This window comes from Brachyistius frenatus, unplaced genomic scaffold (genome assembly GCF_029030835.1).
Source record: "Brachyistius frenatus isolate BFR_SWC_R1_liver_20210118 unplaced genomic scaffold, ASM2903083v1 Contig_1, whole genome shotgun sequence".
Classification (NCBI taxonomy): domain Eukaryota; kingdom Metazoa; phylum Chordata; class Actinopteri; family Embiotocidae; genus Brachyistius; species Brachyistius frenatus.
This window is the reverse complement of record NW_027210600.1, coordinates 416264-430309: the sequence shown is the minus strand read 5'-3', so window position 1 is coordinate 430309 and position 14046 is coordinate 416264. Positions and strand designations below refer to the sequence as shown.

The 14046-nt window shown below is 41.3% G+C and overlaps 2 protein-coding genes across 2 annotated transcripts; one reads left to right on the top strand and one right to left on the bottom strand.

Annotated features, from left to right (window-relative positions):
* The first annotated feature begins 2906 nt into the window (after positions 1-2906).
* On the top strand, positions 2907-7269 carry xaf1 (XIAP associated factor 1). The gene is made up of 7 exons (XM_069722680.1): positions 2907-3057; positions 4256-4391; positions 4913-4969; positions 5401-5629; positions 5728-5795; positions 6657-6920; positions 7008-7269. The coding sequence occupies exons 1-7, from the start codon at positions 3020-3022 to the stop codon at positions 7038-7040; spliced, it is 825 nt and encodes a 274-aa protein (XP_069578781.1). The 5' UTR covers positions 2907-3019; the 3' UTR covers positions 7041-7269.
* Positions 7270-7824: 555 nt separating this feature from the next.
* On the bottom strand, positions 7825-13884 carry tekt1 (tektin 1). Its single transcript, XM_069721483.1, has 8 exons — positions 13823-13884; positions 13164-13370; positions 12889-13054; positions 11426-11554; positions 11171-11314; positions 10236-10461; positions 9085-9281; positions 7825-8811 (listed from the first exon to the last, which is right to left on the bottom strand). Exons 2-8 carry the CDS (start codon positions 13327-13329, stop codon positions 8652-8654), a joined length of 1188 nt encoding a protein of 395 aa, XP_069577584.1. The 5' UTR covers positions 13330-13370; positions 13823-13884; the 3' UTR covers positions 7825-8651.
* Between the last annotated feature and the right edge of the window lie 162 nt (positions 13885-14046).

Sequence of the window (14046 nt, the reverse complement as noted above, 5' to 3'; positions counted from 1 at the left end):
ATTCTGATCGTAGCATTTTACACAACGGTAATATTATGAAGAACCAGAGACTCACAGGAAGTGAGGCAGGTGGTTATCGAAGAAATACATTTGGAAGGTAAAACCAATGCAAATATCATAAACTTTATTCAATCTGGCGGTGTTGATAAATGTATCTTTGTCAATATACAATGAAAATGTAAAGTAAAATGTCACCATTTCTAAAAATGAATGATAAAGAACAAAACTACAATAATAATTTTACGGTCATTGTTACCCTGGCTGCAGTCGCTGCCTCCAGTGTCTCCCCCAACCTCTCCACCTGCATGCGGGCTTCGTCCCTCTCCTGGTTCACCTGCTGAAGTTGGCCCTGGAGCTTCATCAGCTCCCTCCTGGAGGTCTGCTGCTCTTCCTCGCTCTCCTGCTGCAGCGCTGACAGCTGCTGCTTCAGATGAGCTGCACGGGAAAAACAGGAATAAAGAGACAAGAGTTTCTGATCTGCCCCTCTGCTCACTGTGGTAGGTTTAACTATAGCATCATCTTTGCTCAAATTTGGATTCAACTGCATATGTGCTCGGATGGTAGCCTCTATACTAACGTACAGTATCAATATACTTTCAGAGAGCTATTGTTTTCTCTTATGACAGCCATTACCTGTGTGAGAGGGATCCAGCTCTCTCTCAGTCTCCAGGCGGAAGATGGTGAGTTTAAGAGTCTGCAGTAGACTTTCCATGCGACAGACCTGGCTCACGAGAGACTCACACTTTTGCCACAGTACGCTCTCATCCCCCAGAACCCGAAGCATCTTCAGGGGACTTACAGGGCGCTGAGTGAGCTCCTTTATCGCAGCAGACCCCAAGATGTGGTCCCTGGATATTCCCAGTTTATCCATGTCCCGAATAAGACCGTCAGTCCCCTCCTTAGCCAACACAATGCGCTGGTGCAGCAGGGACAGGGCCTCCGGGGCTGTGGCCCCAACACCGAGGGGCTGCATGGCTGAGCGGGACATCGGGTGGTCACTTGTGCTTCTTTAACTGGAGCCAAGATTACATTTCAAGCTTCCTGGAAAAAGAACAAGTTGTTTAAGGAAATCTATGGCAAAATACAGTTGGTTAATTATTCTTTTATCTCTTTCCACAGTAATACAGTGCACAGTTCAATTCAATTCAATTTGATTTATATAGCGCCAAATCACAACAGATGCTATTTCATGGCACTGAACACATTAAAGTCGTTACAGCAGAACTTTACAACATTATACAGAGAAACCAACAATTCAACAATTCCTACATAAACTACGAGAGAAAAAAACCCTAATATTTAAGGGAGAAAAACTTACAACAGAGGGAAGAAAAAACTCCCTCTTAAGAGGAAGAAACCTCCAACAGAACCAGGCTCAGAGGTGGAGAACATCTGCCTGGACCAGACCAGGTTCCCCAGAAACTAATCCAATGTCAATGTCAACTATGGCTGCTGGTTTCGTTTTGCATGGAGCACAGCCGCGATTCTAATTCAGTGACCCTACGACATTTATTACAGGTAGCATTATCATTAAGGGAGGCAGGCTCCTAACTAAACATGTCAACGAAACACCGAGCAGGAAAAACAAGAAGAGGAGGGAGAGAGGGAAGCCATTACTAACCGCTAAACTAACAGTACGTTGGTCAAAGATTTTAACAGTAGAAACGTGAGTTTTAATTTGAGACTAGAAGAAGTGTGGAGAGATTTAAGAGACGTTTAACTCAGGAAAAGAAGCTGAAATAGCAGAGAAGTAACTAGTCACAGTGTTTGTAGACAGGAGGTGACGCAATACGCTCGCCGTAGTGACGCAATACGCTCACCGTAGTGACGTCAGAGTGACGCAGCCCTCCTCGCTTGTGACCGTTGACGTACACAATAATAGTGCACGTTGAGGACTATCTGAGCCAAACTGCAGCAAAAAAAAACACCTTAAAGTGACACAATCATTTAAAATGTCCCCATTTATTTTCATTAGGTTAAAAAATGTGGTCAACATAAGATCGTAATAATATCTACGATACAAACTTGAATTCTCACCGTCGCTTCATTACAAATACAATTGTGAAAACTCAAAAGACATAAGTTCACTTTATTTACTTTTCAGTTTATCAAATGTCCAAAAGTGAAATGTGTAAACGTCCCAGGACACGTTAAAGGTCTTCAGATTGACGTCAGATTCAGGTTTCAGCCGAAGAGTTGAAGTTTTACCGTGAATGAGCAAAGAAGGCGCGCGAGGAAAAATCACACCGGCCGTGTCAACTCTCGTGCACGAGACTGGAGCAACACGTCAAGAGCAAAACAAAACTTCAATTCGGCATTCAGTCGAGGGAAATAATGTCAGTTTATTCTGTTTTATAGTCAAACCGTGGAGTGGAGTGAATAAAAACCGGCTCCTCTCACCAAAACAGTGGCCGCTTCCGGGATCTGTTTCCATAGCGACGCGTCGGAGCGCTTCCTTCCTCAAACATTGACTTCGTTGCCTTCAGGAACTGTAGGAAATGTCAGAGTTATCACTCGAGCGCACGACGAGGACGTGAATAAGAAAATACTTGAACTGTTAACACGGAATGAGATGTAATGATTCGTATGTAAAGGCTAACAAGTTATTTTATTGTGTGGGCTAATTATCGTGGAGGTGATGTTTTGCCATCCTAGCATATCACTTGTTGGGATTTTGAGTTTCTACTAATTATGATCATTAATATCGATAAAGGGAGACTGGATAGTAAAACCTCCTCCGTATATAACCCGGAGGAACCACACTCTGGGATATTTACTACACAAGTTCAGCAAAGTTTGATAAAGTCTGTCTGATGTTTACATTCATACCCACAATGAAATGAACTGACTCAACCTCGAGGGCTCTTCTGCGCCACCTTGTGGCCGAAGTGGAAAATACCGACAAGTGGAACCAGTAATTTCACTTTCTGTTTTGGTGAACCGGGTCGAAAAGGGTGAAGTCAGACATCCCACATTGGTCTTCTACAGTTCGTACATTATAATTCAAGACTTCTCGTCGATGGATAACAAGGAGGCAACACGCACCTGCGGCCAATGGTGAGAGTTAACGATGTTAAGTTGGAGGAGCACGCACCAAATGACATCGGAAGTCTGCTTGTTTAAACATTGACTCGGTCACAGGCGACTGAACCTACAGCAAGTAGGAAGTAAACCAGTAAGGACGTTTAAAGGTCGTATGGAGTCACAGTTCGGCATTGAGTAAACAAATACTGGGATGACTGTCAGTATAAATTAAACTGAAGTTATGTCACAAAGTCCTTAAAGGGCAGCCGGCGATAGGACCACGTGCTGCGTGGTGTAATCCAATACAAATAACATCAGGCTCTGCAGGAGCTCAGGGCACAAACCGAGAAGCTCCTCAGTCGTCGTTCACTCCATATTTAGTCAATAGTTGGTTTTAACTTTATTTGAAACGTAGCATATTTAACCTCAGTGGATTCTTAACTATTGGCTTTAGTTTAACACACAATTTACAAAACAAGAGTTACTTTCACTTTCAGGATGAGCTCCTCCTGATGAGGAGAAAAAGACAGTAAATGTCCTCCACATTTCTAAACAATAACAACATCAGTTAAATCAATAACTCGGTGAATCCCTTCAATGTAAAAGCTAACAACGTCCCAGTCTGCTATAATGCTGGCATGGTGACATGAAAGTGTTTTGGGTTTCTTTAAGTTCTTGAAAGAAACAAATCCGGGTGCAATAAACGTTGACAAACGTAAAAATAAAGTAATTCACTAATGTGTGGCTAATTATACGATAAAAAAAGTATTTTATAAATAAAGGATACATGACAAATTAATTATTTAAACCAGAAACAATTAGACTAAATTACAAAGTTATTTATGATACGATGATTTAATGGGGAATTAAAAGAGGAATTATGAAAAGAATGTACAAAAGAAATAATAAACCATCAATAAAGAGTCAGTAGGCCCACATCATAAAACAATTATTAATACATTTCTTAAATAAGTAATTGAATTTAAAATGTGCTAATGCTGTTTAAAAAGATGAATAAATAACAGAATTTACAAATTGAATTAAGTGTTCGGAAAGAGGACAAGGCCCAAAGTGGAGAGGTTGAAGGAGATGCTAAAAGCAGAAGTTGAACAGCTAACAGGGAAAAACAAATGGCACCGCCCTTTTAAATGCCTGATTAAAAACTGCATTCTTCATACACTTGATTTGAACCGTTTTAAACACAAGATGACTCTGTCCTTCTCTCTTTAAGCCACAAGGAGGTCGCAGAGGCCAACTTCAATCTGCATGAAACTCACTGCAGCCGATTCTTGTGTCTCTGTCCCGACTGTAATGAACCCGTTCCAAGAGATCAGCTGAGCCAACACCGAGAGGAGCAACACACACAGGTACACACACAGTCACGTTTCCATCACATCAGGGGACATTACACCGAATTACATGAACCTACTCTAAACCTGACCTGAACCGAGTCTTGACAATAAAACCGAATCAGTTACATTAGAGAGGACTTGCTTTTTGTTCTTACAATGTGACTGCAAATAAATTCACTTCAGATCTTTTAAATCCTGGAAGTTACGAGGTGTGAGCCTCCACGGATACAGATGCTCGATTGGATTGAGATCTGGGGAGTTTGAAGGCCAAATCGACACCTTGAACTCTTTGTCACGTTCCTCCAACCAGTCCTGAACTGTGAGCCACAGTCAGAGGGAGCCAAACTAAACATATCCCACCTTTTCACTGGACACGTTGTAATGAAATAATCAATATTATTCACTTCACCTGTCAGTGGTTTTAATGTTGGGAAGGACACACACACACACACACACACACACACACACACACACACACACACACACACACACACACACGCTGGTGAATTCTCTGTAAGTTTACTTTGTGTTTGCAGGTGAGATGCTCCAAGTGTCACCAGAAGATGGAGCGCTGTCGCCTAATGGATCACGAGGTGAGTTCAGTTTTATTGTTCACGTGGACATCAGGTGAAGTTCAGTGTTGTACAGAGAACGTCTCCAATTTAACACACTTTGTTCATGTTTTTTTTTGTTTTTTTTACATTCCTGTACTTTTGTGTCTCCTCTCTTCAGGGAAAAGGGATATAAACTATTAATAGTACAAGAAAAAACATTTAACCTCCGAGAGAGAAAGAAACACCTTGATGATGTCATAGTGTCATCATCAGGTTAATAAAAGACAGATTGCATTGTGGGAAATGTAGGATTTCGTGTTTCTGAAGTCTAAGTTAGACGAACAGTTTCTGTTGCTTGGATATTGAAAAAACCTGAATTTTCTGAACACTGCGATGCCAGATTTGTCGTAACATTATGGGCCCCAGAACATCTGGTTGTCAGTCTAACGCCGCTCCTCTGTTCCTCCCAGGCTGACGAGTGTGCGGAGCGTCTGCAGATCTGTCAGTTCTGTGAGCTGGAGCTGCCGTGCAGGCAGCTGGACGAGCACCGTCTGGCCTGCGGGAGTCGCACGGAGCTCTGCAGGGACTGCGGCCTCTACGTCAGACTGAGGGACCAGCCGGAGCACGGCCGGACCTGCTCGGACACCGACGACGGCTCGGGTCCTCCTCAAACCGGCCGCGCTGCAGCCAGCAGCCGCAGTGAGGGACTGACAGGTTCAGCTCAAATCTCAGTGAACCTCCACAGTACTTCTTTTCCTCCTATTATCCATGAACTCTTCTTGTGCATCTCTCAACAGCTAAAAAAACAGTGATCTGTCCCCGGTGTGTGACCTCATTTCCAGCTGAGGATGTAGACAAACATGAGGTATTTACAAGCATTTTTCTCACATATTACTGGCGGCTAAACATAAGTTATGTGGCGTATGAAAGAAACAGTGAGCTGAGACTTGACTGTGAGCTTCATGTCTGATGACAGCAACAAGTTTGAATTACAATTGATGACGTCCTAAACTGATGTTTTTACAGAGTAAAGTTGTTGTCCTCCTTGGTGAGTTTTTATCTTGTAGAATATCTGATAATTATGAGATGTTGTTGTCAGGGACGATGGCACTCCCTCGTGAATAAGAATATCAATCTGAATGTTTGTCTTTGTCCAACAGAGTATTTTATAGAACGTCACGTTAAAACTTTTCACTCGTGTGATCAGATGTCAACTTTTTCAAGACACGTCTTTGGCAAAATAATCCATCGACCTGACAGACGCGGTGCGTCGTGATGCTGAATCAACAGCATGATTACCACGATAAAAGGCCGCTCCAAAACGTGCACTTTTATTGCGTAACACAATACCGAAGATGTCCCAGGTTTTGAGACTGTGTCGGTGTCCAACCGTTGCCCGATGAACTGAATGTTAATTTCACCTCCAGAAGTCGTCTCCCATGTTGTTTTTGAGAATTTGGCTTCAACATCCACCCGACCCAGTTGTACTGCTACCGTTAGCCACCGTGAACTACCGTTCATACCGGACGGAGTGAGGTTGTGCCGGTAAAACCTCGGAGTAAACTTAAATGGCAATTTTTATGAATTCAGCTTTTTATTAGTGAAAGAAAGAATGTGTTTAAAAGAGGCAGTTTCATTTGAAGCTTATACCCACTGTACAGCGTTTTAACTGTGAACACGCAGTCATGAAGGTAGTAATACCTTTGTCTGTGTTCCCCACCTGCAGTGTGTTTCAGCAAGCAGGTGGTACGATGAGGAGGCCATGTCAGACGAGGAAGAAGAGGAGGAAGAGGACGAGGAGGAGGAGGAGGAGGAGGAGGAAGAGAGGGGTATCCTCAGCCCCGGGGCTTCTCCTCAGCTTGTCAGCAGCTTTAAGGTGACATCTGCGTCAGTCCAACCCAGCCAGGGTCCTGGAGGCGACCCAAACCAGATCAGCATCTGCCCATACTGTCACCTGGCCCTGCCCGTCGCCACGCTGCGCTGGCACACGGTAACACTCCTGAATCACAAGATTTGTACTCACGCTGTTGAAGATTTCCTACGCTAACACCCCCCCCTCTCTCTCTCTGTGTTTTAGAGGAAGTGTAGACTCTTCATTCTGCTGAAGTAAAGACGGAGAACTCAGAGCGGAGAAGCTGCTGCTGTTGAAATGTGGCCTTCAGAGTTTCTTTGCATGTTTAGATGAATGTTTACATTCTTTATGTTTGAATGACCTTTGGTTTTAGTGTTTACGTGAAGAAAAAGTACTTCAGAATGAAATAATATAAATAAATCTGACACTCCTTATGACTTTATAATGCTCAGATAATAAACTCTAATGCGAACTGCTTTTGGTTAAACCGGTGAGTGGAGCGTTTTGAGTGAGGATCTTTATGTTGGTTATGTTCACAGTAGTTTGTAGTTGCTGCTGAAGTCTCTAATTTGCTTCTACTCCATGATGCATTCACTGATCTTCCTGTGCTGTTAGATATTTAAACTTTTTTTGGGAGGCCTGTTTCCCACCCGTCATATTGAGCTCTGCACATCTTTTGGTTTGTTATACTTAAGAAGGTCTCATGTTGTGTAAACCCTGATTTCCATTTCCTTTTTAATCATGAAGCAGGTCCACCTGCAACAAATACTGTAAAAAAAAAATACTGTAAAAGGGTCAAAAAGAAATGCACACAGCCCGTATGACTTCTGTAAGTTGTGTGATGTCACACACTCACACTCATGTCATATGTCCCTTTCAGCACAGCCTGCGGTCCAACCTTTTATGTGGAAGCAAGCAGGGAGCGGTTATCCTGTCAGGGAGCTAGCAAACCAGAAGAACAAAGACAACCTGTGGTTGGCCTGTGTCACTCAGAAAAGAGCCGACCAATCAGAAACGAGGCTCACTGATGTAAATGTGCTTTAAAGACACAGACACGAAATCACCTGAGATGCCGCAGAGAAGAGATGTAAAACAAACTACTTTGAGATGTTTTTTAGTACCTAAAACTACAAAAATATATATTTTTATAAATATCAAGACTGCATGTAAAACACCAAAAAAAAGCATAAAGCGTGGGACCTTTAAGTAATATGTAAACCTGGAACACACACAGAGAACTATGTGTTCAGATTGGGAAGGACGATGGCATGAATTTACATATATTGTTTCATTTTCGTGAAATATTATCGACATTTTTAACTTAAAATTGGTTATCAGTTGGTCATGTGAGCAACATCTGGCAGCTACTGGCTGAATATTTTGAAACAGAACTAAGATTTACAGAAAGAACTAGTTTGAGTGGTGCAACCCATTTTCGGCAGGTCATCTTTTCACACTTCTGGTGCATTATAAACTGTTAAGTAAAGAATGGAGATTGTGATTAATTTAATAGTAAAACTACACAATAAAATCATGAATTCTGCTTTGATGTAAACCACTTTGAACTTTGAAGTGCAACACAAATAAGGTTTATTCTTCTTATTAGGATTCTTTTTAAGTTAAATATTAATACATGGTTTCAACATGAGGTCAAATGTTAGATTTTCACTCGAGGGTGAGAAACTTTGCTGTATAATTATTACGAAATTCCCAAAATACATAAAGCCACACGGATGACGACTTTAAACTGCATGATGTGAAACCCTGTTTACACATGAAAGACACTGACACATGTTTAAAAGTGGATTTACATGACTACATTTTGAGATAAATACTGAGTACACGTAGACCTTTCCTGTTGATGAGTGCTCAGAAGTTATGGATGATGACGGGCTCCCGGTGGTGGGTGCAGATGACCTCGTCGATGTAGAGGGAGTTGGTCTTGGACTGGATGTCATCCTGCAGCTTCAGTTGGCAGCGAACCAGCGCCCTGTGGTCCTCCTCTGACTGGGCCACTCCGTCACGTAGTCTGAGGGAACAGAGATACAGAGACACCACATAATGACCCGGAAGGGTAAATTCTTTAAATAATACTTAAGCCTGTGTGGACAGAGCAGTGAGAATAATCAGGAATACGGGAACCAGATATTAACATCGTAGTGGCTCCTTTCTGGGAATTGACATGTTAATAATGCTAATAATTCATCTTCTTTACATTCAACATTTCTTGGTTAAATCCCAGGGACACTAGCAGCTCAAATGGCGCAACACATCTTACAGGTTATGTGTGAGCAGGCCTTACTTTGCGATGTGAGCGGTGAGGTGCTGGACTTCGGCGAGGAGCTGGGCCTGTGCCGGATCGAGACACTGTTCTTTTCCAGGCCTCTGGTAGCGCAGAGCCAGCCGGGCCCGGGCCAAACTCAGGAAATGCTCCTTATTTGTGATGGCCATTTGGAGATCCTCTCTGATCTTCTGCTGGTTGCTGATCTCAGACAGAACCTGCAGGGAACAGAGGAGTCACGCCAGGGTCAGCCAGTCACACACAGGAAGTCTGCTGTAGAAATATATGAAGGCTATATGGAGCTCAGACAACGTACAGTTCTGTGAATGAAATGCTTCAAAATACCACCGGAGCATTAGAAACATGTCAAACACTTTGACTGAAGTTATTCTTTTTATAAATAATGTTTTTAAGCTGTCATTATAAATATTTATTCATACATACTGTATATACAATTTATATATATAATTAATATCGGCCGATACATCGATATCGGATGTTTTTTACTGCCTCGTATTTGTATCACTATCAAACCCAAAAGTCCGGTATCAGTCGGGCTCTATTGTTTTGGTTATTTTGTCTCTTAAGATAAGGAAGCATACGTTGTTGTTTGGTTTTGTTTATCTAAATTTGCGTGTAACAACCCTACAAACAGTTTCCAGTTTCAACACAATTAACAGGCTGAAGTTTTAAAACTCACATCTTACCTCGTATGTAGTCGTCCGCACTAACATACACAAAAAAAGATTTATTATAAATTGAAAGGTAAACGTATTCGCTACACCGTCAGGGTTTTGCTGCTTCAGCATTACTTGGTCTAATATGACCAGTGACCAAAATGTTTGGAAGTCAAAGACTCGTGCAAATAGTTTTGGATTCAATCTGATGTTATTTGATGCAGCAGTAGGAACATTAAATCATGTGTATTTACTATGCTGATGAAATAATGTCTCTAATGTTTCTCAATTATCTGATCCGTCCATCATTATAAGGAAAGTAATCATCATCTACAGGGACATTCGCCTTCCTGCTTTTGTTTCTCCTCTCACTCTCTCTGCCACATATACAGTACGTACACACACACACACACACACACACACACACACACACACACACACACACACACACACACACACACACACACACACACACACACACACACACTGCCCTACCGTGGGCAGTTTTTCCTCCATCTGGCTCTTTGCAGTCTTGAGTTCCTGGATGTTCATCTGAAAGGCTGCTGTCGTGGCCTGAATCTGCTTCTGCATGTCAGCAGCCGTCTGCTCCAGGAGAGACTCCACCAGGACCCGGAGGGACACCGAGTTGGTCACCTGATTCTCCGTCTTCACTATGTTCATCTCTGAGATGTTCTCCCACTGCCTTGGAGTCACTGCCAAGCTGAGAGACGTTTAAAAAGCCATGAAGACGTGGAGCTAATGACATTTCTTGATGGACATTTCCAACTTCACCACATCTGAGTAGAAACCCTTGAAGAGAAATATCCCGGCCCCGTTCTGGATAGGCACTGAAAATACTTTCAAATAATCCAAAGAAGCTGAATTTCAAAAACTCATAAAACACAATTTTAAGAGATCGTTGTATTTCGCTGTCTTTATGGAGCGAACAAGAACATCGTAACTCTGTTTAGCTGCTTTTCCTTTTTTTATCAGCACTTGTAAGTCTGTAAGCTGCAAATGTAACGCAATGTGGTCACATTAAATCAAGCCCTCACGCTACACTCATGTGATTGGTTGAATAGGAGGGAGACACCTGATTGGCTACAGGTATTTCCTTATTGAATTTTTTTTTTATTTTGGATCAGGGTCACATCAGAAGTGTCTCAAAAAACCACACACAAATACAGCAAAGTTCACAAAATAAAAGCAGTCCATGAATGCAAGTTCAACAGTTTGTATATAAATGTAACAAGATCCAAAAATATGTTTTTTTTATGAAAATCACAAATACATTTAAATAAATGGATTTGTGGATTTCAGTTACATATATTTGAAACAAGAAATCTTTTTCTGTGCATCTGAAATACATTTGTGAATCTTTCTGTGGGCATTAATGAATTAAGAGACACACAAATGAAATGGTAGTTTACCTGGGCAGAGGAGTGATGTTACCGGGCTTCTGCAGGCTGATGATGGAGTTGGTGGTCATTAAGGTGCAGGAGTTGTCGATGCACTCAGCCTCAAATTTCTCCTTCAGATCCTGCTCTAAATGGTACTTGGCAGATCGGTTCAGTCTGGAAAACAACAGGACTCGGTTTGTTTTTAGTGACAGGTGTGTTGTATCTGATTATAACAGTAACTGATGAAAACAAAAAAAAGGTGTGCACACTTTGAAATGTTCTTACCGTAGCTGCTCAGTGATTTGCTCATTTACGCGCTGCAGAAGAGAAACAACTCCTTCAAAAACCTCCCTCTCCTTATGCAGCTCTCGCTCCACCTCGTCATAGATCCTCGCCGAGCAGTCCCGTCTCTTTCTGCAGGCAACAACATAAAAAGAGCATCTGCTCATCCTCGCTGCTTTGGCACCTTTATGAACACCTCTGTCTTCAAAATAAATATTACCGTCCTCACCAATGAACACAAAATAGAGTTTTGTCCATTATGTTTCCTGTATACGACACTGGTTATTATGTTATGGTTTTGTTTTTAGTTTCCAGTTCTTATCTCACTCTAATTTACCACTCATATTGTCATATTGTCATTTTAGCTTTTAAGCTACCTTATATATTTCTATTATCTCTATCATCTTGCGTGCATTGGTCTCAATGTGTTTTTTTTAAACTGACTTATTTTCCTTTTAATTTGTTTTTTATTGTGTTTTTAATTTGATCTCAGATTTATTCTATTTTTCTGGTTTTTCTGTTGTGGAGATATTTCATATCTCCTGTTCATATACATGTTATGATTTATAACATTACACATTATTAACATATCTTATTAACACATCTAACATAGCATAACATACTATTATAGCAGCTTATATATTTTCACTCTGTTGTGAGACCATTAAAGTGACTTATGGCAGAACTGAAGCCGTATCCATTTCCTGCTAGTCACAAACTTGTTTTTGTAAACAACATTAAATGTGACTTATGATGAGTGAAACCAGCTGGATGTATGTGCTCAGCACTTATCCATATATGGAGCTATGTATGGATTATGTGAAATAACGCCCACTTCTATCCAAAGTGAGTTTATAAAAACTGTATTCGTGTTTGTATAGTTTGTAGAACTTCATTGCCTAGCAAGTGATGAACTTCTCCCCATGCTGCATGTTCAAATAAATAATTATTTTATATTGAACTTCGACTCCATCCTCATCTGTCTTTACCTGTCTCCCGAAATTGACCACCACACTGTCTTATTATTGGCCACTTTGAACTGCACCAAAATGTACAAAATTGATTGATTTTAGCGTTAGCTGAAGAATGCATCTTATAATAAAAAAAAAATCCATAATGACAATATTGTCATTAATAATATTGTAATTATGTTTCCCTTTTGTTGCAAAATATTTCAATGTTAATTGATTTGTTTTAATGTCTGCAATTAAAAAGATCTGTTGAACTGAACATGGGCAGGTTTAAAAATGGAAGATAGTTTTGACATAAATGCTTTCACGTTATTAAAGAAAGTGTTGCAGGATTGAATGAACTTTACAGTTTAATCTGTGTCTGAGCTTCACAGCACGGAAAAAGACAGTTAGCGAAAACTAATACAGATCTATGAGACAGAAGACATCTGAGAGGAAGGGAAGTTTACTTGTATTGATTAAGATCCTCTCCCCTCCTTCATTGTGCAGCCTCACCTCTCCTGCAGACAGAGGACGGCGACTCTCAGCGGCTCCTCGATCGCCTCCAGAGCCTTCATCACTCTGTTCTGTAAGGCTATGAGGGCATCGGTCTCCAGAGAGATCGCCTCCAGCTTCAGCTCCAACTCCTGCTTCAGAAACACGATGTCTCGGATCCGCTGATCTGAACAGCAGAAGATAACAGCGTTACAATCCCCTTCAACAGTCGCTGCAACGTCATCCCTCTGTGCTACACACGAATAGACCAGCAGGATTTTTACTCCTCTACTTACCGAGTCGCTTGGTGTCATCATCTTGCATGCGCTTGCATGCTTTGTCAGTTTCCAGGATGAGCCTTTTGCACTCTGCTCTGAAGAGCTCAGAGTGGTTGAGAACCACCTCAGCGTTCATCAGACTGTGTGCAGCGTCCTGCAGGGGACTGTGGTCTATGACAGACATGGTGTCTCTAGTGGCTCTCAGTGTGGGCAGGAAGGAGCTTACTGAGGAAATAGTTCAAATGTGGCAACTCATAGTTAAAGGGAAATTAAAACAAGAAGACAATGCATATGAGACTGTACTGGACACCTGCTGGTTATTTACTGTTTGAAGAAATTAGGTTAGAAAAATGTCACAGTCTGTTTCAATATTGACGTCTATATTTGTCTGTTCCTATGTGAAACTTTTACAGAATATTTTTGCTTTGTTTTGTTTGCAACATTATTTTAATTGGGGTGTATTCCGGTTATGTATTCAAAAACTTAATTTTTTTTAAGTTTGCATTTGATTTTAAGTCCGTATTAGTCGTTAACACCAGACAAAGTAGCTAACGTTAAATCTAGACAAAACGTTCAATTAGCTGTTAACTATCCTGAAAGTTTAAATTTACATTACATAACAACGTTAGCCAAAGATACACATTGCAGGAATCAAATAAAAGCCGTTTTTAACACACCTTGTTCCCTGTGGTTGTCACCCACGAAGCGTATCAGCTTTAATGTCCTCGGCCTCTGGCTCAGTTCAAAACAAATGGTTACTGTGGCAACGGCTAGCGACACGTCATTCGTGACGTCGTGCTGTGGCAGCAGAGCTGCAGCCAATCAGCGTCTTGAAAGGGTTGTTTTGATGCCAGAAAATTCCGAATTATTGACTAAAATTGACCGTTTAATTACCTTTTAT

Bases quoted from the DNA above. Each gene is read 5' to 3' on its own strand.
- xaf1 (XM_069722680.1), top strand. From the start codon at position 3,020: ATGGATAACAAGGAGGCAACACGCACCTGCGGCCAATG. The intron at 4,392-4,912 runs GTACACACACAG...TTGTGTTTGCAG, and splicing joins GAGAGGAGCAACACACACAG to GTGAGATGCTCCAAGTGTCA. The intron at 5,630-5,727 runs GTGAGGGACTGA...ATCTCTCAACAG, and splicing joins CGCTGCAGCCAGCAGCCGCA to CTAAAAAAACAGTGATCTGT.
- tekt1 (XM_069721483.1), bottom strand. From the start codon at position 13,329: ATGTCTGTCATAGACCACAGTCCCCTGCAGGACGCTGCACACAGTCTG. The intron at 13,055-13,163 runs GTAAGTAGAGGA...TCTGCTGTTCAG, and splicing joins TGATGACACCAAGCGACTCG to ATCAGCGGATCCGAGACATC. The intron at 10,462-11,170 runs GTAAACTACCAT...AACGTCTCTCAG, and splicing joins AACATCACTCCTCTGCCCAG to CTTGGCAGTGACTCCAAGGC.